At 41.4% G+C, this 27462-nt stretch overlaps 1 protein-coding gene across 3 annotated transcripts in view; it reads left to right on the forward strand.

The window, feature by feature from the left end:
* Positions 1-26062, forward strand: part of dscamb (Down syndrome cell adhesion molecule b) — a 122914-nt gene extending 96852 nt beyond the window's left edge. For 2 of the 3 annotated variants that reach the window (XM_071471737.1, XM_071471741.1), the window contains 22 exons: positions 4368-4564; positions 5103-5199; positions 5536-5664; positions 5801-5968; positions 6756-6826; positions 7067-7310; positions 7947-8093; positions 9177-9332; positions 9624-9757; positions 10057-10210; positions 10527-10644; positions 10781-10947; positions 11654-11752; positions 13263-13451; positions 13774-14064; positions 15626-15802; positions 16289-16319; positions 16565-16680; positions 16844-17008; positions 19060-19260; positions 19693-19995; positions 24661-26062. In XM_071471737.1, coding sequence (XP_071327838.1) covers positions 4368-4564; positions 5103-5199; positions 5536-5664; positions 5801-5968; positions 6756-6826; positions 7067-7310; positions 7947-8093; positions 9177-9332; positions 9624-9757; positions 10057-10210; positions 10527-10644; positions 10781-10947; positions 11654-11752; positions 13263-13451; positions 13774-14064; positions 15626-15802; positions 16289-16319; positions 16565-16680; positions 16844-17008; positions 19060-19260; positions 19693-19995; positions 24661-25199 — 3893 coding nt within the window. In that variant the 3' untranslated portion in view covers positions 25200-26062. The remainder of the gene's footprint in view (positions 1-4367; positions 4565-5102; positions 5200-5535; positions 5665-5800; positions 5969-6755; positions 6827-7066; positions 7311-7946; positions 8094-9176; positions 9333-9623; positions 9758-10056; positions 10211-10526; positions 10645-10780; positions 10948-11653; positions 11753-13262; positions 13452-13773; positions 14065-15625; positions 15803-16288; positions 16320-16564; positions 16681-16843; positions 17009-19059; positions 19261-19692; positions 19996-24660) is intronic. The other variant, XM_071471738.1, reaches the window with a different exon arrangement.
* The last annotated feature ends 1400 nt before the right edge of the window (positions 26063-27462 follow it).

Consider the following 27462-nt stretch of genomic DNA (forward strand, 5'->3'; position numbering starts at 1 on the left):
ACATTAATACAATAAACAGTAAGGTGCTCCTCAGTCTAAAGAAATCAGCCTGGTTGTATTTGTATGTCTATGCTGTGTTCAAGCAGAATTCAAGCATAACTCAAGTAATGATTGATGATCAGTTGTTGTTTATTTTCTTGATTAATCAATTCATCACTGAGTACATTGTACATGACAAAGAAAAGGATTATATCCTCACAGCACCCCTCCCCTGAGAGGCAGTTGTCTAATCATTGCACCACTTCTTTGCTTTTGGATTCCTGATTGTTTTAGTTCTACTTTCATTTGTAAGTGCTTACACCACTTCACCACTGAGGTATTTTGGTATTAAGAAGCTCCAGTTTCTATATAAAACTGTTGTCAAGCCACTGTTGATACAAATGGTGCTCTTATTTTATGATCCAGCATTTAGCCTGTTTTCTCCCCTCTGAATATGCATCTTTAAAAGAATGAAGCCTCCTCTGCACTGTTCAGTGACAGAATCCACCTTTCTTGCCCCATGTTACACCTCCCTCTCTTTCTATCTGCACCCTGCTGTCTTTGTTCCCTCTCTTTCCTCCTTCTCTACACCCTCCGCTTTCTCGTTCTCCCTTGTCTCCCCTATTCCCATTCACACTTTCTCCTCTACCCTCCCATGTTTTATTACCAGGCCCCTGTAATATCACTGGATATTAAAAAATATACATCAACCGAGCAATTATGGGCTATCAAAAAGAATAGGTTTAGCCTGGGGCCCTGCAAGAGCTGCACGGTAGATGCATAGAGATGAGATGAGGAGGAAGTGGCCTCACCTCAGCTCGGGCCACTGAAGCACAACCAAGATTGGTGAAGATTGTAGAACATTTTCGATACTGCAGTCTACCTCACATGCGTCATTCCCACAAATAGGTACACACACACTCACAAACACACACACTTACACATACAAGGTCACAGAAAGATTGAAACTTCTCCTAATGCAAAAAGATGTACTCATATATATATGTATTCATAAACAGGAACATACTGTGCAAACACACATATATATTTGCTTATACAAACATAAATGGCGAATATTTTCATGCGCATATGACATCATACAAAAGCATGCACACACAAACACACACAGCCTTGTGTGCTGCCATTGTGCACCCTTTCTTGAGGTCTTTCAATGAGCAAACACAAGCTTAATCGATGTTAACGTGCACTGCCAAGGCCTCAGATTTAGATGGAGAAAATAGCCCCTGTTAAGGAGCAATAACATTTAGAGAAGGGCTGAGGAGACTCTTTTAATAGGACTCACTTAAAATTCATAGTTGCTATGCAAAATAAATCAGCGATTTCCTGCGCGGGGGCAGTGGGAAAGGGGATGATGGTGTGGGGAGCGAGGGAGAGGGACGGGCTGCGGGTGAATAAGAAATGAGGTTTAAACGTTGCCAGTCCCAAGTCTGACACATTCCATCATGTCGGGGGTGGGTGGGGGTTGAGAGTGCACGCGCACACACGCACACACAGACCCACAAGCACATAGGCCCACATGCACAGGCATACATGAACACAAACACATGCAAGTAGCTCCCCCTTTTGATTTTTGTTGGCTGCTTCCAAGAAGGAGATGTACTGTGAGAAAAAAGACAGAGAAACATGTTGAAGGAGTCTGTGTGTGTTTGTGTGTACCCGTTTGTGTGTGTCTGTGGGGGGGGGGGTGCTAGAGGGATTTGTGTTTGTGTGAGTGCATGCTTGTTAACTCTCTTGATTTTAGTGTACAAATTAGATTTTAGTGTACAAATTTGATCCCGACTGATACAGCAGCATGGCCGAAATCATTGGCGACTTTTAGCTTATCGCAGAAATACTGGTGACAGCACAAAGAAATTTAATGTCTGTGATGAAACAGTTTTATCTCATCAAGTGTTGGATGGACTGGCATGATATTTTGTAGAGACATTCATGGTGCCCAGATGATGAATCCCTCTAGTTAAATGTCTCGACAAGTATTGGATGGATTGCGACTGTGCATGTTCCCCTCAGGAGAAATTCAAATAAATTATAATAATCTTGGTGATCCTTTAACTTTTTTGTCGAGTGCCATCATTGGATCCAAATTTGTAAATTCTTGGATTTATGACCACATACCTGCAGTTCTCTGTACATTGTGTTTAGGACTAATAAGCATGTTACACACACTAAACTGAGATTTTGAACAAGGTAACCTTTATACTGGCTCAACATCAGCCTTTTAATATTGTTATTGTTAGCATGCTAATGTTTCTGTTTACATCAAAGTGCAGCCTCACAGAGCTGGAGACTCTTAGTCATGTTGAAAATTGCCATTCACACAAGTACAGTATAATAAATGATTCATTATAATTTCAAGAACTTTAATTGACGTGATGATTTAACCTTCCTGGCTCTCTTAGTATGAACCCTCCCAGTCTGGTGCCTGTGTGAAGCCAAAACAAATGATTGCAAAGTTATCTGCAAACACTGTGTGACTCAGAGGAATACTGTATTCGTAGGGAAATGTGTGTGTTTCCAAACCTTGTTTGTGTGTCATTGCAGTTTTTGTTGGCATTTGTTTGTGCATGTGCATCCCTATGATTTTTAATCTTGTCAGCGTGTCTGCACTTGCATAGTAGATGTGTGCAAGGCCAGTATCTCTATATTTGTTTTTATTTGTGTATTTCTGAATGTGCAGTGGGTGTGTGCGTTTCGTTGTTCGTGCATGCCTGTATATGTTCGAATGCAAGTGTGTCTGTGTGAGGCGGCAGCACGGCCAGCGGACTTGTCTGCTGTGTATGAATAATCAAAGTGGTCTCTCTCATCATTAAATCATCACTGTCCTGGTGGGAGCCTGAGGAGGGAGATGGAGCGAGCGAGCAAGGGAGAGAGAGAGGGATCATAGCTAGCGCTGCAGGGGTACATGCTCTCTCTCTCTCCTCCATCGTGTAGTGTGGCTGAGATGTGTCATGAGCACAAGTCTTTTCTGCTCTCTGTGCTCGCCCACTTAGCTCCCCCAGACACAGCCGCTCTCATACACACACTTTCATACATATGCACTCACAGTAAAACAGTGATACACATGCACGCAGACACATTTTTCAGGAGTGTGCAGACATTCACACAGTGACTCAAGCACACATATTGCATCTTTTCTTGGAGGAGAAGGCCTCCAACCACTGCTGCACTGGTATCTGCCACATGTAGCTGCCATTACTGTCCTTTTCAGTGACACAGCATTCACTACACCGTGTTTACCCCACAGAAAATAAATATCTGGTCCATCTAATTAGTCACTCAACAGAAAATGAAAAGACTGTGATAGATGTATTTCATTGTATTCTAACATTTTATAGATGAAACAACAAATATGGATAGATAAAATTATGCAATTAATCAGAAAACCAGCAGAAAAATCAGTAGAATAAATGATAATAATTATTATCTTTAGTTGCAGAAGAACTGGACTTCTGTTTTGGACACAGCAGACTGACGTTGCATTTCTTGTGTGCAGCTTTGAATAGATACCAATGATCATTTATTCTGCAAATTTCATTATACTAATACTCAGCCAGCACAGAACATTTGAATTGTTTTACCTGCATTATATGGTCTGTTATAATAATTAAGATGGTGTCCATAATGTCCATACTGATAAAGATTAGCATATTCATTCATTCCTTTCAGAACCGCAGAAGTTAATATGGTATAATCCAATTCAGGAGCTTCACACGTTAGAGATCATTATACTGTGAATAGCACCTGAAAGTCTCTGTGAGTGTTATAATCAGGAGACAGATTCATGCAAGTGGAGAGAAAAGGACAAGAATGAAAGAAAGTGTGAGTATGAGACTAGTGAGAGTGTGAGTACAGACTTTGTGTAGCCTGAGTGAGAGATGTGCACAGCTCTGCTCAATGCACGCGCACACACACACACACACACACACCATCTCACACGTGGGCTAAATGTGTTCCTAATGAGCCTGGTGTGTGGTTACGGCATAGAGCCAGACCGGCTCCGTGCTCAGACCGATGGGAGTTCAGTCAGGAGTCACCACTTTCTTCTTCTGTTCTTCCGCCTCATCCTCAGAAAGCAGCACGTTACTGTTCGCTGTCGTTATCAAAGCAGGTACAGAGTTACCTGAAGTGCTCTGTTTCAATCTCAAAGTATTGCAGGAGACAAGTAGACTCAAACATGACTTCATAATGGTCCCTGGAGTGTTTCAATAGTTGTCATAATTGTTGGAATAACAGAGAAAGGGAGTCTTACTCAGTAAAGCACAAGAAATACAGTTAGAGAATGCTTAAATTCCATGTCTTTATGCACAGCATATGTGCGCAAAATGTATAAGAGATCCACATGTTTATCAGTTTTTTATTAATTCCAGTACCAGCCATGATCACCTCCTACCCCAACACCACTCTGGCCACGCAGGGCGAGGAGAAGAGGATGAGCTGCATAGCTCACGGAGAGAAGCCCATCATGGTGCGCTGGGAGAAAGAAGAACGCATCATCAACCCTGAGACCAGCCGATACGTGGTCACCGTCAAAGAAGTGGCCGACGAGGTCATCTCTACGCTGGTGGTGGGTGCTCAGTTTCACTGCAAATCAAATGCCCTTTGAATCTAATTTTGGGGGCGATCACCAGCCTTCAGTCGTTTTTATCTGCTCAGACAGATGGAAAGCAGAGAGAGAGAGGGAGAATAAAGGAGAAAGGGCAGAGAAAAGTCTTCTTTAAATACATTCACAAAATATTCAAGTAGAGCATGAAATATTAAAGAGCTCCCTTCTGGTTAAATTTAATGGTGATTAAAACACAGTGTGAACTCGTACATGTGTAGGGCATTATTGTAAGATTGCAAGGAATATGTGCCTTGAGATAATTGAGTAGTTAAGTGTCCCACAGGGTTTAGGATGGAGGTTTCTCTCTCTCTCTCTCTCTCTCTCTCTCTCTCCATCTGCTTTATCTCTAAGTAAAGGATAAAAACATTAAAGTTGAATACAGTGCCCATCCTCCCTGTTAAAAAATCACTTGGGATGAAACATAATTGTAGATTTCTAACTGATAGTGTGATTCTCTGACCACCTGAAAGATCTGCATGTGGTGTGTGTGTCTGTTCAGATTATGCCCACAGTTCGTGAGGACTCGGGGTTCTTCTCCTGTCATGCCATCAACTCCTTCGGCGAGGACCGAGGCATCATACAGCTGACAGTGCAAGGTAAGCTCCCCCTCAGCTCAGCTCATGGTAGGAGCTTCTTGTTCAGTGGATGTGTTTAGAAGAAGACAGAATCCACTCAGGAGGCAGTAAAGCTTTCCGTCATTTATTATTTAATTCATTCATTTATTAATTTAATTACTACACAGTGTTGCTTCTGCTCTTGGCAGATTTATCCATAATCTCTCACTTGGGAAATCACAGACAGAATAAAACCGATACATCTGTCTGGTCTGCCCACCACCCAGTTCTATTTCAGGACCAGCACACCAGAACCACTTTGTCCCACTGTCTTTGCCTGTTTCTCACACACTCTGCTGTGTTCCTGTCTTGCCTCAGAACCACCTGACCCTCCAGAGGTGGAGATCCGGGAGGTCAAAGATCGAACCATTGCTCTCCGCTGGACCATGGGTTTCGATGGCAACAGCCCCATCACAGGATATGATATTGAGTGCAAGAACAAATCAGGTAGACACAAATTTGAGAAGCACAGATTCAGTTAAAGAAATACTGAAATGTGGCTACAGAGTAACTACGAAAGAAAGGAGAAATATTGTTATTCAGTGCTGACATCTTATCCACCCTCTCTCTATCTTTCTTCCAGCTTCTTGGCTATCAGCCCAGGTAACCAAAGATGTGTCACCGCAGCTCAACCAGGCCACTATTATTGACCTTCACCCTTCCTCCACTTACAACATCCGCATGGTCGCCAAGAATATCATCGGCAACAGCAATCCTAGCAACGAGCTCACCATCACTACAGATGAAGCAGGTTTGTGAGCTTTTCATGAGCATGATAACAAGTCCTGTGGAAACCTCACCACCATGGTATTTTACATACATATAATCAGTTTTAACTCATTTGATTCAGAGGGGGTAAGAAGTCAAACTATGGCTGAAATTAATTTTCCCAAAATATAAATGAAAATGAAACTTTAATATGTCTATTAAAGTATATAACATTGCCATCATCATGAAATTTAAAACTTTAACTCTCTTCAGAGAATTGACTATTTGACCAAATGCTGTTTTGGAATGAAACTCCTCGGGTATAGTGTCCATTTCCTCCTGGCCCTCAAACCTGTTGAGTCATCTTGTATGAAATAATTTAATCGTTGTTTTAAGTGGAGGCCATCATCTTTTATATCTGGGGAAACAGATCAGTACACTCCTGCTATTAGTCAGCTCTATCAGTCTTCACTTATCTTCTATTGCTCATAATGATCCCCCCACAGGCATAGCAGCACATTAAAATGGCCCATTTTATCGGATTCATTGCTAAAATAAAGTCATAAACTTCAAATTAAATAAAACACATATAATTTCACACGTTATTTTAAAGGTTAAAGTTGATGATGTTACAAGTTTTTTTCAGAAATGATTATTAAGTTGAGGTGGAAACTGGAAGGTGTATAAATGAGCAAGAGCATGAAGGAAAATGCATTCTTAACTCAACAGCACCATCTAGTGATCAAACATAATTTGCCCTCCATGGTAGATCGTCTCCCTAATTTAAACACAGGCATGTAATAATGGTGAATGATGTGCCTCATTTACAGCTCCTGATGGCCCTCCACAAGATGTCATCCTGGAGCCCACCTCCCCGCAGAGCATCAAAGTTTCCTGGAAGGTGCGGTCCACGTGTCATATTATGAGCTAAGAGATAGATGACCAGATATTACTTTTCTTCTATTTGCTTTTTAAATTATTTTATGTGTATTACAAGATGAGTAGCAACCACATATATTTAAACTAATTTGGGGTAAAAAAGTGACTAAAGCAGCCAAATAAATGTGGTTAACACATGTCTAGCATTAGGACAACCTTGGGTTATGAGTTATGGTCTTCTAACCATTTTCTCATTTTGCAGCCTCCTCAGAAGCACCTGCAGAACGGTGTGATCCGGGGCTACCAGGTGGGCTACAGGGAGTACAGCCCAGGTGGGAGCCACCAGTTCACCATCATCAGTGTAGACACAACAGGAGACACCACGGAGAGCATCTTGCTGGACAACCTGAAGAAGTTCACTCAGTACAGTGTGGTGGTGCAAGCTGCAAACCGTGCAGGCACTGGGCCATCCTCACAGCAGGTGGTCACCAAAACCCTTGAGGATGGTAAGTAAAGGCATTGCATTTTGAGCCAGATTTGACCCCACACACATCCCACCCTGGACTTTTAGATGTGGTCAACCCTGGGAAAAGGCTACCTCCTAGTGGACATTTTTTTAACTACATCATATATTTCTGTGTCTCTAAAAACACTGCCCTTTATTCATATAGAAAAAATAAAATGTATTGGTTTATTGTTGTTGTTTTTGTTTTGTTTTTCTTTTTTGAAAAATTTCTTGAATTAAATTATACTTCCTCATTCAAACACCAAATGTTTCAAACAAACTCATTGAATACTGTTAGTATGTGGTGTAGGGACTGTAATAATATTTACATTTGATAATATGAATATATCCAGTTTTTAGGATCTTTTCACTTACAATAATCATTAGGGAGTTTCAGGATGTCATCAATTGTTGATAAAAACATTCAACCTTTTAAGAATTAAACACAATTTTTCATTAAGAGTTCTTTCATAACAGAAGAAAATCAGTATAACTGATATTTTATTGTTCATATATCTTAACTAATGTTCTTGGGTACTAAAGAAATCATCTACATGAAGGCATTTGGCCTAACAATTGCTTGTACCGTCACTCAGAAAGCTTCAACTCCAATGCATTTACCCTGTGTCTCTGGTAGTGCCGTCTCGGCCTCCTGAAAATGTTCTGGCTGTGGCCAAATCTCCGGAGGTCATCTCACTGTCCTGGATGCCGCTGCCCAGAGAGGCTCTCAATGGAAACCTGCAGGGCTACAGAGTCATCTACTGGGCCAACCTGCCTGATGGAGGTAACATCCACACATCCAGACACTAATATGATTTATCAATCAGTGCAGTGGATTTGCTAATTAAGCCAATACCTAAAATCAACTGTGTTGTCTTTCATGATGTCTTTTGTTTTTCATTGTTATTGCTTGTTGTTATGGTTCATCCACTAGGGGAGGCTGTGGTATTGTCATACTGTGACGTGCTGGTGCGTTGTAGAGGTGGTGGAATGTGAATAATTCAAGATGTGTTGTGCTTGTGTGTGTGTGTGTTTTTTTCCTTCCTTCATGTAATGTTTTTCAGACTTTTTAGATGTAAGCAGTTATTTCCTAATAAATCACCAACAGCAGCAGACCTGAGTAAGGCACAGTTGTAGCTGAGACACTACTCCGTGTGGTGTATATTTCACCCATCCTATTTGAGGTTTACAAAACACTACCAGTGTGATTTTCAAATGCAAATTATTTTATCAGATGGTTTACAAAATTTGATAATGCTAACAAAATTGAAACCCTAACCCTAACCCTAAACGATTTACATACCATTTGTGGCAAATTGCAGTATGAGATGAGATGTTTTTTTACGCTGATCAACAATAGGTATAAAAAGTCTGCATTACACAGAGGGAGTATTTGTGGTTGTTGTGTTTTTCCCTTGAATGTATACCATGCTTTATCGCAGCGATCCAGCCTGCAGTCTGGCTGGTCTACATCAATAATTCACAATGCAATATCTCCAGCCAGGCCCATTGCCTCAGCTCTGAGTGACAGTATATAAGAAGGATGGAGGATGGAGGCGAGGAGAGTCAAAAACTGAGCAAAAATGAAAAGTAGAATCCCATAATACCTGTTTTATTGGACTGAAACAACGTTATTAAGCAGTGGAGTGCTCGACATACATTATCTAAGCTGTACAATCAGAACATTTAAGGTGATTTTCTCAGAAGACTGTAGTTAAATTTTAGCTTTTATCATGGGGAATCAGTATTTTCATAACTTTACAACGCTGTATGAACTGGAATGGTCGTACTATTCATAATTATCAGCGTAAGCTGCGCCGTACCATTACAGAGTGTGTATCATTTTTTATCTCTCCTCTTGTGTCAGAACTGGGAGACATCAGGAATGTGACCACCAATCAGCCGTCTCTGGAGCTGGAAGGATTGGAGAAGTACACCAACTACAGCATCCAGGTCTTAGCCTTCACCAACGCTGGAGATGGTGTCCGCAGTGAACAGATCTACGTGCGCACCAAAGAGGATGGTATGAGAAACAGCACCATACAGTATATCACAATTCAACGCAGTTTAGTTCCTACTCAAAGACACTGAATGAAAACTGTTCAGTGCAGACAAGGGTGTGTGGTGCTGCTGCAGCATGGAGGACAAGAACATAAGAACCTATTTTGTCATAATCTTATCAAGATTATAAAACATTTTTTAATTACAGTATTGATGCTTTTCTTCACCATGACTCACAACGTACTGTGTAGTCTATAGTATGTTTATGGCCCCCCCCCCCCCCGGCATCCTGCTGTGCTTTCTCCTTCCTTAGTTCCTGGTCCTCCAGCGGGGGTAAAGGCTGCAGCCTCCAGCAGCTCAGTGGTGTTTGTCTCCTGGCTGCCTCCACTCAAACTCAATGGGATCATCAGGAAATACATCGTCTTCTGCTCTAACCTGCATCCGATGGTAATAGCATTTGTATACCACAAGATTGTCAGTGGGTTTTTTTCTAATTTCCTTCTCAGTTTCCCAGAACCGGTCCAGGGATTATGATCACTGATAATGCTAATATTAAAACATGGTACAGTCACGCTATTTAAGGTTAATATCTACAATGCTGAAAATATGTGCACCCATGCTTCTACATGATGATTTGAATTAAACCAGTTGTATGTTTATGAAGGGTCACAACTGCGTTTCCGCACTCTACTTCCCAAGATACTTCCCAATGATACATTAATCTTTCCTCTCTCTCCACTTTACAGGTGATGAGTGAGTTTGAGGCGTCTCCAGATGCATATTTCTACAGGATCCCAAACTTGGCTCGGAACAGACAGTACAGTATCTGGGTGGTGGCTGTGACAGCTGCTGGTCATGGCAACAACAGTGAGAAAATTACGGTGGAGCCTCTGGCCAAAGGTACATCATCAAAATCAATGTCCTGTCATTTTTTTTTTTTTTTTATATTTACATTGTTTTCCTACACTTTATCATCAGTTAACTATTTAATTAGACAGATGCATCAGATATTGCATTTGATAGAGATGTATATAGATAAATCACTAGGCAACTAAAAAATATCGAGATAACAAGGGTATATCTCATACACTGATGCATAAGCCATATTTTTCCAAGGAGACATTTAAATGGATTTGTAATCCTGCGTCTTACATTGTTAACAAAAGCTTCATCTATTCAGAGCACCACAATAAGTTAAGTGCTTGTGTGTTTTTAGCGCCAGCCAGGATTCTGACCTTCAATGGGACAGTCACCACTCCCTGGATGAAAGACATAGTTTTACCATGCAAGGCTGTTGGAGACCCTCCCCCTACCATCAAGTGGCTCAAAGGAAAGTAAGTTACACACAAAGAAACAAGAGCTGCTGCTCAGCACAGATAGAATATCACACTTTCAGGCATGTCATGAAACATAGTGCATTTTTTTTTTTTTTTGTAGAAGTGTCTTAGATTATTTTCTTGTTTTCTCCAGCACTAATGGGACTCCCACTCCTGTCCTGGTGGATGGTCGTCGTAGTGTCCATGGCAATGGCAGCTTCATCATCCGCACAGTGAAAGCAGAGGATTCTGGCAACTACAGCTGTGTGGCCAGCAACAACTGGGGGTCTGATGAGATCACACTTAACCTGCAGGTCCAAGGCAAGTTGTTGATGTAAAGATACTACACAGTGATTCAAAACATAAAACAAGACTCAAATATGTCAATGGGAGTCCCAAAGCTTTTAAACTACATTATATAAATAATAAAACTATTTTTTTAAAGCCTAAATTAAGGAGAAACACCTACAGAGTTTAAAGGTTAATCTGGCGTTTTTTTTTTTTTGTTTTATTAAGAATAACTCCCTGAAGAGACCAAACCAACAATTTACTTACCTTACACTTTACACTGCCAAAGCCTGATATATTTTCTGCCCCCATGTAATAAAATTCCATCATGGTCCAAAAACTATTAAAAACACAAGCCACAATGGTGCACTGGATGATCTATTACTTCATCACAATGAGCACAGTCACATTAATACAAGTTATTCAGTATCTGTGCTTGGAAGCTGAACAGCTCTTAGGTATAACAATATAATACACAGGCTTGATAAATTTCATGGGCAAATGCTATATAGGTTTTTAATATCTTTCTTGGCCACCAGACCTCTTAAGCACAACAGTAGCACCAGTCTTTTCTTGTAGTTGCCAAATGTTTAGGTAAAAAGAAAAGTTCGGCCAAGAGTGTGGTCAGAAGTTGGTACCATATCGCTTTTACAGACTGGAGTTTGAATCTTGACTTGGAAACTGAGAAAGTTTCATACAAACCGTGCAATGAAATTTTTGTTTCACCTCATATCCACAGTTCCTCCTGACCAGCCACGCCTCACAGTTACCAAGACTACCACCACATCAATCACATTGTCATGGATACCTGGAGACAACGGAGGGAGCTCCATCAGAGGTGAGTGTGACAGACACCCCCCCCCCCCCCCCCCCCCCCCCCACACACACACACACACACACACACACACACACACACACACACACACACACACACACACAAAAACACATAAAACAAATTAACTTGAAACAGCACAGTGGACAGTTTCATCCCAGCTGCGGGTGATGTACACATGGACAAATATGCTTCAACTACATACATGATCCTTCATATAGAAACAGTCAGCTACCTATGATAACCAATGTCACACCCTCCTTCACTCTGGTCTAACATCCCTGTTCTTGTTCCTGTTTCTCATTATCTGCTGGTAAGGCTGAATACCCGAGTCCTGAAAGGTAGATTAAAAAGCAGCAGGGAAGATTAGGTCTGTTTAAGTGGAAGATTAAAGCGCTCCATCTTAAAGAAAGCGCAATCACAGTGAGACTATTTGGGGTGATTTATCATAGCTTCTAATCATGGAGCTCCTGTCTTCGGAGTTGTAGTCACTATAAAAGCTGTCCGTGATGGCTTCCCTGTGATATTTGTTTTGCTTCCCTGCTTGCGGCATCATCCATCACCAAAATACACACACTTCAGCTTACAGTTGTATATGTTCAGCCAGGCCTGCAGCGAGCTCTGGGGATGGCAATGTTGTTCGGTTCTTTTAGTCCGTCCTCAGACTGTCACCCCAACACTTATGTCCTGATAACTATAACTGGATATTTATAACGACCATAACATTTGGCACAAACAATCAGTGTCCAGAGGATGAATCTTAACAATGTTAACGACGATCTCTGGCTTTTCATTTAGTGCCACCAACAGATCAAAGACTTTCTACATGTTGCTTACTTGCCTACAAACTAGGGCGAGACGATATTCACCAAAAAAATCATAATGCAAAAATTTTGACGGACTAAAACTGGTTTTAGTTGGAATGGTCATTTTTTTAAATTTCATTTTCACTGAAAAAAATATGAAAATAGTGATGTGATTTTTACTGGGGTCTGCGCCAAACAAGCATGTTCCCTTACATCTGTAGAATGTGATTTGCAGCCCGGGGCATCTCTGTAGCACCATTTATATTACATTTATAAAGGTATGTTGTCAAATATTTTACATTTATCAAAAAAATTGCAGCTTCTGGGATTTGGATATTGCACTTTTGGGTCATTGTGCAGCCCTATTACAAACTAAGACTAATGACTATAGTCTTGTTTGTAGCTGTAAAAGATTATAAAAGATTTCCTGGGTTAGTTATCTACTGCTCAGCTAAAATTGTATGAAAGGCAGACAGGCAAGCATTTACCAGGTGCAATAAACATTTAGGTTTTCCTTGATTAATGACGTCTGTGGTTGTTTGCTTTCCAGACTCCTTCATGCTATCCATTCATATTATTCAAATCAGATAAATTGGGATAAATACATATGAAAAATACATTTCCATTCATAATTACCATTTGATTTTCTGTATAATTAATTTCAAATCTGTCCCCTCCCATGTTTGTCTACATCACCCTCCTCCTCCCAGGTTACATCCTGCAGTACTCAGAAGACAACAGTGAGCAGTGGGGCAGTTTCCCTATCAGCCCCAGTGAGCGCTCATATCGTCTGGAGAACCTCAAGTGTGGAACCTGGTACAAATTCACCCTGACGGCCCAGAATGCAGTGGGGCCAGGGCGAATCAGTGAGATAATTGAAGCTAAGACCCATGGGAAAGGTAAGGAGCCTCGCACTACAGACCTACATTGTGAGATCTGAGTCTTGTGATCAGCCATATGTTACAGTTTGTCTCTTATAATGATGACATGACAAGATTTAATTTCCATTGCTCCAAAAAACTCACATCCCAAATCTCCTCTAAAACACACAAACTATAGAAAAATTCTGGGCAAAAAGATCCATTCACAGTGATTTTGCTTGCATTCAACTTTAAAAATGATGATGCTGGTTGACTTTGAAAGTTTGCGCCAACCTGTGATCTTGAACTCTGACATTTTTCTGAGTTTTAAGCTTTACTCTTCTGTCTGCCTTCTCCTCAGAACCCCAGTTTGCCAAAGAACATGAACTCTTCACCAGCATCAACTCCACCAGGGCCAGGCTCAACCTGGTTGGCTGGAACAACGGCGGCTGTCCAATCACCTCCTTCATACTGGAGTATCGAGTAGTGGACTCTGCCACCTGGACCACAGCCCAGCGCACATCGCTGACCAAGAGCTACATCCTGTACGACTTGCAGGAGGCAACCTGGTACGAACTGCAGATGAAGGTCACCAACAGCGCCGGCTCAGCAGAAAAGAGGATCACCTTTGCTACTCTCAATGCTGATGGAAGTGAGTTTGGATTTAGCAGTTTTCCTCAGAGTTGCACAGATATGACGGATCATGGGATCAGGGTAGAATAGAAGTATCAGTAGAGAGTGATACTGACTCTGATTCTGTAAGAATTTGTCAAAATGTAATAAGACGTAGCTCCAAACCAAACATGTCAGTTTATTTAGTTTACAGATAACTTAACATGGAACAGGAAACAAGTGTAAAGACCATTGAAAAGGGTTTTGAAGCCAGTCTTGTTCTTCTTTCTTTTTATGTTCTTTGTTATCAGATCTCATTATTCTTAAGGTGTTATGATGATGATGCTTACAGAAGCCCTCAAACAAAGTTGGACACAGATTGAGACTGAAAGTACCATTTTCCTGTTGTTATTAACAAAAGCATCATAACATCAACAGTGCAAACTATTTTGCACCCTCTACTGCAACAGTTTGGAACTACAGTGTTTCAGCAGCAAATGCCGCTCTGCAGTTCTGCCTACAGTACAGTATGTGCTTTAAGATTATTTGTGAATCATACAGTTTTTGTCAGCCATTTTTGTCAGCCTTTGAACAAATTGACAGGTATCCTGAGTTGAGTAAGAAAACTGGGACGGTCTTCAGATTCTCCACGGGCCCTGGTGTAGCTTTATCTGCCACAGGCTACAGCTTGTGTCAGTCACACACAAAGAAAACGTATAAGCTCTGAAGAAGGATAGGATGCGGTGAGAGTTCTGTGGTGTGCTTCAGACTATTCATTAATTTTCTTTGAAGAGTTTTGCTGAGATGTGTAAGCTGCCTGTCAGGATGTTATGTGAGTGGATGTGCTTTGGTGTGTGTGTGTGTGTGTGTGTGGATGCTATTGTCAGTTTGACAGAGGTTCAGCTCAGCTGCTGAGCAGTAGCCCAGGAGACTAACAGCACAGATTCAGTCTCCAACAAACCTGGTGCCCCAGGCTTTTCTACTCTGACCAAGGAGAAAATATATGTTAATGGTGAATTTAAGAAAACAACAGGCATCTGGCAACTCTCACAAATTCGAAGGGTTGGAGTTTGTGTGTTTATCTGTTTATGTGTTATGTGTTGGCCCTCTCCTCGATGCATATATATATAATAAAGCACCTAAACTGCTTACTCTTCTAATGTGTTTACAACATTTAGAATTGCTTTTCAAGTAGCTATAATCAATTGGAAATGTGGCTTCACAAGAATTGCAGGGAGGTCTGCACATAAAAAGCATGCATGCAGAAAATCTATGTTGAAAGTTTAACTGCTAAGCATTTTTCATCTCCATAATCTTTGACTGTGTTGCATAAAAGTTTTCTTCTACTCTTTACTTGCTGGAAACATTGTTTTTCAACATTGTCATCTTGGTGCTGCACTTTATTATTTGGTGTTACATAAAATGAGCAAAGTAGTGTGGCTCTGAACAAATGTTTCACATAAACATTATAATGAAAAGACTATGTCAGACCTGCACAAGACTAAAGGCAGAGTCAAGTAGCAACATTCAGGTGGACATTCAGATGTCTGATCATTAATTCCTCATACAGCTAATGTCTGAATGGATTTATTCCCTTCAAGGTACCATCCCTCCACTGCTGAAAACAGGAGACCCCATCTCAGACAACATGTCAGGCAGCAGCGGCCTGAAGATGGTGGTGACCATCACCTCTGTTCTCGTGGTAGCCGTGCTTGTTTTTATCATGCTTATGGTGCTAAAGAGGAGACGGAGGGAGCAGAGGCTCAAGAGACTCAGAGGTGAGTTGTAGAGTCTAGTTTAGTTTGTACATACTGGATCTATTAAAGACCAAATTTACTTTATCTGAATAAAAAATGTCCTGTATCTTGTACATATTATTAAGCATGAATCCATACTGTATGCACACATCCTGGCACTACTACACACATTCAGTTTATAAGCCTAATGTGCAAACATGCGCGCCAACACCCCCATAAGCACACAGACAAAAGAAAAGCAATACAGTCAGTGTGTCATTTAATTAGAACTGAACCAGTGTAACTATTTTAAACCAATCTGAGGTTAAACTTGGATTTTGTAATTAAGAGACTTCAGTGTTTGTCTCTTCGGGCCAAGCACCTCCAAGCTCACATTTTCTCTTAGCATGCTTTCACTGCCTTTCTGTTCAAGAAGTTGTCAGTGATTGTACTGTTTTTCCTCTGCTGTAACTTATGAACCAGGACAGTACTATTATGGTATTAACTACCTCTTTGCTGACTTCACAGATGCCAAAAGCCTGGCGGAAATGCTGATGAGGTATGTATGCTTAATTTTAATTTATGCTTGCTGCTTTCCTTTAAGCAGCAAGCATAAATCACAAGGTAGCCCAGAGTTACAGCGCCTATCAGTAAAAATCTAATATATTGCACACAGGATATGCTGTCCCTCTTGCCTACTTACAGCTCCTTATCAACCTAAATGGAACTGAATTAGCATTTCTGCGACACAATGCAAAATCACGCAGATGAAAAGTAATTAATTTTCCTCATTAATCTCCTCAGTAAGAACACGCGGACGCCAGACACAGTGAACAAGCAGCAGCAGACGTTGAGGATGCATATCGACATCCCCAGAGCCCAGCTCCTCATCGAGGAGAGGGACACCATGGAGACAATCGGTAAGACACTCAAAATGAGACCTTGTGCTCATTATTCACATGCATTAATGCTTATAACTGAAATAATTGTTTTCTCTTTTTCTTTTGTTGTTTCTTGTCATTTCTTCTTTCCTGACTTACATCATCCTGTTTCTTTCTGCTTTTCTACTTTTATGCCTCGCAGATGACAGGTCCACTGTGCTGTTGACAGACAATGACTTTGGGGAGACAAATAAGCAAAAATCCTCCACAGTGACCCACACAGTCCACTACCAGTCTCTGTCCCAGGCCACTGGGCCGCTGGTGGACGTGTCCGATGCCAGGCCTGGAACCAGTGAGTCCCACCACCGTCAGTGCTCAACATTTATTTCCTTCACTACTAATATTGCTAACATACTGCCAGTCTTGCGTTACTAATATTAACATACTGTTGAAGCGGTGTCTTGTGGCCAAAGTGGGTGTTTTTGTGTTTGTTCAGTTACTCTGCCATCATGAATCTTGCACTGCTAATTTTCCTCCTGAATCTACATAGTTATCTTTTCACATGTGACTGTAATAGCATTCAGTTGCACATGTATCTGAATTACATGGAAGGCAAATAGCTATTCCACCTTGTCTTAGCTTAACCATAGTCTGCCATCATGCAGTACAATAGGTGAGCCGCCTTTCAGCAGTGAGATTACAAAGACCCATCAGCCGAGCTGCAGAGCAACCTCTGGGCTTCTGGCTCCACTGAAGCAGAACTGATGAAGAGTAGCGATCTCCCTGCCTCTTGTAGACATGTCCTCACCTGATTGCCCTGCTCCAACTGGCTGGTTGAGCCTGAGTGCACACATGCACATACACACATACACTCAGATTAGTGATGCACTGAAATCATTTTTGTGCAGACAGTGCAAATATTGGATAACCCTGCATCCCAGTATTTTCCAACACAGATTCAGATGCCACTACTAATATTCACTTTTGTAATAGTTTTAGTTAAGGTGGACATTTAGCTTTTCTTAATTAAATGGCTTAAATGTTAAATTTTGTTGCAAATTTTACAATGAAGTTGCACTCAATAGCACAAAATATCCATTCAACAATCTGCCAGATATCACCAGAGAAAAAAAACATGCTTTCTTCCATTAACTATGCTTTATAGGTATGATTCATGTCTTCCATCATTAACAGGATGGTCACGGATCAGGGTGTATTTTCCACGTACACACAGCACAATCTAATATAATATAATATATACAGGATCATAAAATGCACAGAACAATGTCACACACCTGTTCTAACACACACTCGCATACACAAACACACACAAGCCCCAACATGCAACACAGTCACACACACATATACATCTACACACGAGCAGACAGCCAGGTGATTGGTTCATTTAACCTGGACACTGGGGCATGGACTCGGTTTGCTGACTCAGCCCTTTTTTTATTTCTCCCCGCTGTTGGCCAAGCACCTCCATCATTTCATCCCCCCATCCCAACTGATGGAATTACTGTCTGACCTACTACAATTACCAGCACCATTCTTCTCTGCACAAATCTAATCCAGGCTGTTTCTAAAGGGTCTTGTTCTGATTTGGCCCAGCGGTGCATACAGCAGCAGCCTGTCTGGGTCAGGCTGAATATGATACTATTTATATGTCTGTGCGGAGACAGTTGGAGCTTTAGATTGATGATAATGTTACTGTATAGAGTGGTGAGATGATAATGTTCAGTGTTCACAGAGAGGAGAAAAGTTTTGAGAGATTTGTACCACAACACACAGACTTTGCCCAGTGTCGGTGTTTTCTCACTGTAAGGATGATCCAAAATATTGTCAACTGTTAACTTTGTCTTGCAACAGAAGATGAGGAAATTCTTAAATTGGTCCTTGTCTATCAGAAGATTAGACCACAGCTGCTAGAGCCAAATGTGTCCCTGTGTGCTTGAATTTGTTTGTTTGTTTGATGCCATTGCTAAAGGCTTCATTTTTTACTGTAAAATTATGACATTAAATTATGACAGAGGAATTTGGAAATGAAATATTCTCTTAGAGACTAACACGGTTCTCATAAAAGATATTATATTATCCAATTCCAGATACACAGTGACACTGATGTATGGTTGTGAATAAAATACTGATTTACTGTTTGATTTAAGCATTAATATCTATTTATTCACAGAATAGAAGCTCTTAGACTTGAATGAGTTCAGATCTAAATATCTAAATCTATTTAAATTTTACAAATGTAAAATGTCAGCCGTTGAATCAAAATAAACTCTTCCAGTCAGACTTAAAGGGCTATTTAACGTTGTGTCAGAAAGCTTTGGCTCAAACTGATGAAGCAAAAATAGATTTTCTGTTTATTCCCTCTCTTCACAAACAATTTTCCCCCTCTCTCCTCACCAGATCCCACTGCCAGACGCACTGCCAAAGCCGGTCCTGCCGCAGCACGGAGCCGCTACGCCAGCCAGTGGACTCTGAACCGGCCACACCCCACCAGCTCCTCACACACCCTGACCACTGACTGGAGACTCCCCACGCCACGCGCCACTGGATCTGTGGACAAGGAGAGTGACAGCTATAGTGTCAGCCCCTCACAGGATACAGGTAGAGTGGAGCGGGGAGGAGGGTGACCATCACACCTGACCAGGAGCACCATGGACTCATAGCCTCTTTTTAAATTACTTTGGAAAGTTGGGGAATGTGACAGAAATCATGTTGCCTTTGTGAGATTGTCATGTGTGAAGGCTGCATGACTCGCACATTGGCTTTTATGAAATCCAAAACATTTTTGGCTGTAGTGTTTTAATTTGAAAGTGCAACTTTGGGGCGTACCTTTGGCTGAAGCGTCCAGGGTGTTAATCCAACTTAAAGCCACCAAATATCTATCACTCCACTGCATTAAATAAAACTAAAACACCCCAAAAACCACTGAAAAACACCACATGTATATATGCCAGCTTTTGAAAAAGTTCTGCACTCCATGCTGTATTTCTACAACAACAACAATTCTCACAATGTGTAACCTGTAATCATCAGATCGGGCACGGAGCAGCATGGTATCAACAGAGAGTGCGTCCTCCACCTACGAGGAGCTGGCCAGAGCCTATGAGCACGCAAAGATGGAGGAGCAGCTCCGCCACGCCAAGTTCACCATCACCGAGTGCTTCATCTCTGACACCTCATCCGAACAGATGACAGCAGGGACCAACGACTACACCGACAGCCTGACTTCCAGCACGCCGTCTGAGTCAGGCATCTGCCGCTTTACCGCTTCACCGCCCAAACCTCAGGATGTCAGCAGGGTCATGAACATGGCCGTGCCCAAGGCACACAGACCTGGTAAGGAAATGCAACTTACTACACAAAACATATACACAACGCATTTAACCTTGTGTTTGACCTGCAAACATTCAAGATCCCGGCCCTGACTTCCCATCACAGAGTAAAATCTACTGTAGCTTCTAGTTTAGGGTCACTTTTAGTGTAGGGTCACCTGACACACTACAACAGTAGCAGTAGTTGTGGTAGAGGATAAATGCATCTCTTTTTTTCAAGATGTCACTTAGATTGTAAGGTTGTAACTACTTGGTGTCACTTTTAATTAGTTTGTTGTCTGTAAAAACCCCCAATTCATTCTCAAAAATCACATTTTTGATAATCACCTTGGTCAAATTCTATTTGAACTTTGATCATCTTTCAATCCTGGGGTGCATCCTGATAACCTTCAGACTGCTGCTACATACAGTACAGTCCCATCAGATCATTGTGTAGTACATTAGACTCTGTAGAAGTGTTCTGGCTTTTTTTTATAGGTCTTCAGTGGGAGTAGCTCCTTGTTTTTCTCTAACCTTTAGAGTTTTAACACACTAAACAAGCCCATCTCCTTTCATGAACAAGGATTATGAGATGCAGTTTCTTAATACCACGGCGCTCTCTCCTCTCAGGTCGTAGTCTTACCTTACCTGACCCTCTACTCCTCTGAGTAGCCCTGCAGATCAATTACAAGGTCTGGCAGAGCCTGTTGGCTTTCTGCTGACCACACACAGAAGCACAGGCATTTAAAAAGACACCCTCCTCCCTGACACTTGTACACAACGCATCCATCATTCCATCCCCTGCCATGTTATACTGTGTCTGGGGCCACTGATAATGAGCGTTGTTGGAGGTGTCCTGTCCTAGCACCAGAAATGTGTGTGTGTGTGTGTGTGTGTGAGAGAGGGTACACTGTCCCAGGAGCCTCAGTTTGACCAGACAAGAGTTGAAGCCATCAGATCTGCTTCTTAAGTTTCGGGCCTCATTATGTTTTGAACGATTGTGCACAGGGTGGCAGACTCATATCACCAGTTCACCAAGGAGAGAGGGCAACTAAAGGCAATCTGTCAACCCAACCTGAAGCCATTGTCACTCAGAACAAAACAACACTTTACTGCCACAGTGGAGGCTGTTTAGTGTAATACCAGCCTCTCAGGCATTACTGAGTGCTAGACTCTGGTGTCTGTTACTGTTTCACTGCCTCTAGAGTTTCCTGGTAGGTTGTTGACTATTTCTACAAAGTGGTATTTTGACATTGCGCAGCTTATGCACTCATATAAAAAGTGTCATTTAAGCAGGAAAATTGGAAGCACAATTTTTGCATCATCAGTGAGTCAGACCTTAAAGTGTATTATATATTTTCATTTGAGCATTAGCATTTTCAGCTTTTTTAAGATGTCAAACGTTGTAGATTTCAGCTGACTCCACAGTCAATGGACTGTAAAATGATAAGAACGAGGTTTTCTGAGAGGCATACAGTTACTTAAACCTGCAGCAATTCTTCCAATTAGTAAGTGTTCAGACACAACGAGGGACAGTTGGGTTTGCATATTATTTAAATCACAACATCTTAAGGGCTTAAAGGATAATAAGCTGTTATAATTGCTGCTGTCGCCAATGTTCATCTTTGTTGTAAGAATTTGTTTCTGCATATGAAAAGGTTGACTGTTACTGTCTAAATACTACAGACTACATGACCAAAAGTATAAAGAAACACAAATATGTGATGGTTGAACAACACATTTCATAGGAAGCCTTCCCACTAGAGTTGTTGAAGCAGGGTCCAGGGATTTGCCTCCTTTCACAAGAGCTTTGGTGAAGTGGGCCACCGACGTTGGGCGGTAGTTACAGCTTATCCCTAAGATGTCGGATGAGGTTGAGGTCAGGACACCTGCAGGCCACACCAAACTAGGACAACTATTTCTATATGGCACTCACTTTGTGCAAAATGACACTGTCATGTTACCTTCCCCAAACTGTTGGAAGTGCAGTGTTGTCTAAAATGTCATGTATGTAGCATTAAAGCAGCTTTAACTGGGACTGAGCAACAAACTGTTAACACAACACTGACATATCACCTAATAAAGTTGTTATGCGTCATCAAATAGTTGCCTGATTATAGCATTAGCATGAATTTGGAACCCTATTCTTTAACCCAGACAGATCTTAACTGTCCCTGTTTTGGTATTAACCAAGTCCTGAAGAAAATGTGAGGCAGCATTTAGCTGTTAATCAGCTACTTGCTAACTTTGCATATCGCCTGTTTGGGGCTGGGCAGGGAACAATGTACTTACAATGATGTAAGGGGTGAGACTGATCTAACTGCAGTCCCAGCCCAAAAGTACAAAAATTCCTCTATGTTTCCATACAGTCTAAGTCACAACACAGTTAATCAATTAATAGCCCCTTTGTAATCTTTAGTTAAAGTAGGAGATGCACTGAAAAACTTCTCTCCATACTTGTAAATTCTAGGTAGAGCACATTACAGTATCAGTCAGGTGAAACCCAGACCCAGTGCGGAGGCCAGTTTGACTGACAGCTGGTGAATGACCTAGCTTCAACCCCACCTCTGTCTCTATTACATCTAACTGACCTGAGCTGACCTCACTGGTCCATCGCAAAGGTTCAAGGCAGATGGACAGCGACTCACTCATCCCTCTCTCTGTTTCACTCTGTCGTCTCATTTCACGTGACCTGCCTCACCTAACAGAACTGTTTTGAGAGTCACAGTTTATTCATTTGCGCTTTTCCTCTTCTGTGCTTTATAAGAGCAAATCTATTGGGCCCCATGTCCCATTTCAGTGTGTTCATCAGCACATATAAACACATAAACCTTTACATCTGTGCTGGTAATTACAGAGCTACAGGCAGCACTCGGCTTATGATAGGCCTAAACATAAGTGGTCTGTGTGTGTGTGTGTGTGTGTGTGTGTGTGTGTGTGTGTGTGTGTCTGAATGACGTGCACAATACAGAATAATGCATCAGTTTGGACAGCTGAAGATGCATCAGACGCTTGCACAGATTAATGGCCTGGCAGAGTTGCTGTTGTATTCTGGTCCCATTACTGTACGATCTGCAATTTACAGGCTGATGAATTTTCAAACTACATTTCTAATGAGCTCCCACAGAACCACTTAAATCTATATTTAATTCAATTAACACTCCTAGCCATTCATCATCTTTGCTGGCACTAATAGGGCTTATTATAAAACACAGTAAATTATTCATTCTCCCCGTGAATCCAGAAATCCATTCTCTAAGGTCACATGTTGGACAGAATCTGCAGAAAAAAGCCTCGCCTGTGCTGGCATTAACACTGAGAGCCTGGCAGTGAAAGCATATAGTGTGTGTGTCTACATAGAGTATAAACTTATTTGTGTGTGCACGTGTGGGCTGTGAACATGTGAGTGTGTCTGCACGTGTGGGAGAGAGAACGTTTATTTGTGATTTCAGCGATGAATCGTACACCTGTAAATGTCTGTTGATCTCTGGACCTTTCAAAGATGAATGTGAGGATGAATGCTACAGCATTCGTTCAACAACACAGACTCAGGTGCAGCCCACTAGATTTGGCCACCAAACACCCTTTAATATTGGGCTAATTTGCTTAGTTAAATATGTAATCCAAGCAGTAAAAGAGATGCAATCACAGTGGAGGTACCATAAACTCAGTGAACCGAATCAAAGTGTCTCTCCCTGCCTGTCCCTCCTTCATATCTAACACCTCCGATCACAAGCATTTTAACAAGTGTGCAGTTTTCAAGTAAGACCCCACCTCTTCTTCTCAGGGTTCAGAGAGAGGGTTTGAGAATTGCCAAATGCAAGCAGGAATTAATGCGGTATATACAGGACGGACTGGTGCAGTGGAGACAGAGTTCCATCATTCAGCTTCATCACAGTAAGAAAAGATATATATGCATCAGGCCCTGATAATGATAGCAAAGATAACCTTGTAATATTCAGCTTCCTATTACATCATGTTCTGCACATTTTTCCTGACAGGAGCTATTAATTCAAATAGATTCACACTTGGAGAAGATTGGTGTTACATTAAAATAATAGTTATGTCAGTCATAATCCCAGGAGAACCTGGGGTGAGCAAATTTAACAGTGTGAATGTGAGTCCAATATGGATTTTTAGCTCTCTATGCAGTTAATTTTAACAGAGGAGGAGGAATGATGGAGTCTGTGGAGACAAGTCAGAACTTAGACCTGTTCAGAGACCGTACAGTGAGGATCCCAGACAACTGCAGGGACTCCAGGGACAAGCAGAGAATCTCTAGTGAATATCGTCATGGTGATACTTTTGTTTTTAATACTGCTATTTACTGTTATTTAAAGCTGCACCAATCAATATTTCTATATCAACAATAGAGCAAATGACTATATGTAATGTTAAGGGTGACATTCATAGTGATGAACCCACCTGACTCTGTTCCTCGCAGCTTTACAGAGCATTTTAGTGTCTTTCAGCTCTTTGTTTTGGTTTATGGCACTATTTTTTGTTCCAGCAGCAGTAAACAGCTGTTTTTAGCAATAAAAGCTATAATAAACACTTTCAAGTGGCTAAATAAATCAATCAACGCTGATTTAAAGTGTTTTCATTATCAACCAGCAACATGTCATAATGTCACTGTAATTTAACTAATCCTTAATTGTCCCCTGCGTCTCTCCTGTGTGTTTCCTCCCAGGGGGAGAACTGGTCCACTTGCCGCCTTACCTCCGTATGGACTTCCTCTTGAACCGTGGTGTGCCACTGCCAGCCCGAGGTGGAGGAGTTAGCAGCAGCAGTGGCAGCAGCAGCAGTGGAGGAGGAGGAGGAGGTGGTGGAGGAGGAGGGGGAGCGGGAACAAGCGGAGTTGGTGCTGGTGCTACAGGGGAAACAAGGGGAGGAGTAGGAGGAGGAGGAGCCATGGGCCAGACCTGCCTGGAACCCCAGAGGAGCCGTACCCTGAAGAGGCCACCTCCCATGGAGCCCACCCCCATGGAAGTGCCCTCACCCAGGGAGGTGCAGCAGTGGCAGCCAGGAACTGCCTCCACCCTCCCCCACAGGGATGTCCGGGAAAGGGGAGAGGCTCGGGGTGAGGTCCGGGCAGAGGTCCCCTCTTCAGGAGACCTTGCCCAAGCACAGGCTGCCAAGCTCAGCACCTCCCAGGAGTCCCTGCTGGACTCCAGAGGACACCTGAAACAGAGCAACAACCCCTATGCCAAGTCTTACACTCTGGTATAACACTGGGACACACAACGGACTGCTTCAGACAACAGGACTTCTGCAGACACACTGGAGGAGGAAGGACAGGAGACAGACGACAGGCACAGGATGGACAGTTTTCCACAACAGAAATTGTTGTATATAGAGCCGTTTCTGACATGCGTCTGAAGTGGATGCTTTTCTTTGAGTCTGTCTTTCTTTCTTTCACTCTTTTCTTTCTTTCCTCTGTCGCTCTTCTCTGTTGCTTTCACACTTTTCATTCTCTCACACCTCGCTCCTCTTCTGATGAATTTTCTCTCACAGTTTTTATTTTCTACTTGAGTATTCTTTTATTCTGAAGTGACAACATATGAGGATTGCCAAAATGATTTATTTAAAATTTGAGAAAGAGAAAAAATACTATTGAATTTATATCAAGTACAATTATAGTCATTATTATTATTACTATTATTATTATATAAAAACAGAAAATATCTAAAAAACAAGAAGGGAAAGGGAGGAGGACTCTGGAGCGCTCTGCAGAAGAACGTTGCTTTCTTAATTTATTTTTATTTTATTGTCGCAGTGTGATGAAATCTGTGATTGGGTAACTGATGGGGTTTTTAGCACTATGAAGAGCCAATAGAGGAGAAGAAGAGTGAAGCCAGACACGACCGCCAATGCTGACCAATCGTAATGTTTTTCAACCTTTCTGATGACTGCATGGCGACTGATCAAATGACAATTAATAGGAATGGCTGGAAATCCAAAAAAAAAAAAAAGAGAATTTTTGTCACACTATGAAATTATACAATGTGAATATATATAAAGAGATCACTTTTATTTGTGGATATTATGGGGAAAATGATTTGGTTAATAAAGTCCTTAGTCATGTTTGCACACATCTGACTTTGATTTCATATGTGTCAAGACGAACATCCTTCCCTGTTCTCGACTGTTTCTCTCTTCCTCCTCCATCCTTTCTTTTCGCTCTCCTTTGTCCTGTTTTCTATAACCTACATTCATCTTATACTTCCTATTGAGACTTTTCATCTACACAAAAACACATGAGTTGTGGTTGGTAAGATTTGAAATGGACTGTCCTCATATCTAATCCTGATTATTCACAGTTCAAGTCACCACCATAGATCTTGCTAAAAACTGGCTTCTGGTATCAAATTAAGTTTGAAGTCCATAATGTTAATTTAATGTAGTGCTTTCTTTCCCGACACTTAAAACAAAGCCATATCTGCATGTGACCCGAAGTCACTGATTTCACGGGGTGTACATATGAATCATATTTCCCTTATCAGATTTGAGAAATAATTTTAGAGGCCTCGCTCAAATATTTCACAAGGAAATAGAGTAGAAAAGGTGAAAGATACAAAGATGATTTTGTGTTGCAGAATATATTTTTGATTGAATTCCACCCCATTACTCATCTCGTGATCCTTCAGATTTCTGTTGTGACTGTGACCTTTTTGTTTTTGCGGTAGTTTGGGTCAAAGGACATTGGTTTCTGTCAGCCCTGCATCCTGTGTTACATCTCTGCTGTTTCCTCTATTCAACCTCACTAGCTCACCTCACTCTTTTTGTATAACACAATCCTCACCACACTGATCAAGCTGAGGAACAACTACACCAAAACTTAATAATCATGACTTAGCCTTTGAAAATGTTTTGGTGGCTTTGAAGGAACTTTGTTAAGTCTGGGAAAATAAGCCTGGTGATGTCAATGTGTAGTTTCTGAGTCTTGGGCCCGAACTCTACACCGCAAACTAGGGGCACTGACTTCAAAAGGCCTTTATCAGGCAGGAAAGGTCTGATGAAAGAAGCCATTGAGCTGCATTATGGGAAGTTCAGCATCCAGTGTTTTGGAGAAGAGGGACTGAAAGTCACAGTTTCTCTGCCTTTCCCTTCTGTTTAAAATCTCTCTCTCAAGAGTTTTCCATCTCTGTGAGCATGCAATTCTAAATTGCGAGTACTAAGAGAATTAATGTAATTTAGGGATAAAATAAATCTAATTGTGTTTATATATATTTTCCATTTCCAATGCCAAAGTTTCGCTTGTAAAGCTGCATGCAATACAATTTTTAAAATATATTCTCAGAGAGATGGGGAAGGACATGCAGGAAAGAGTCGGGTTGCCTGCAATACAATTTAAACAATTTTTTGAAATGTATTTACAAGAAGCAGACTTTGCTTTAAATTCTGTTTAAAAATAACGAAAAGGGTTCCCAACAAGAACTGGATTTTGCAATAAGTTTTAAACATGACTTGTTTGAAGGGATAATGTAAAAAA

Source organism: Trachinotus anak, unplaced genomic scaffold, assembly GCF_046630095.1.
Source record: "Trachinotus anak isolate AG129_WGS33_773 ecotype Australia unplaced genomic scaffold, CSIRO_AGI_Tana_v1 ptg000034l, whole genome shotgun sequence".
NCBI lineage: Eukaryota > Metazoa > Chordata > Actinopteri > Carangiformes > Carangidae > Trachinotus > Trachinotus anak.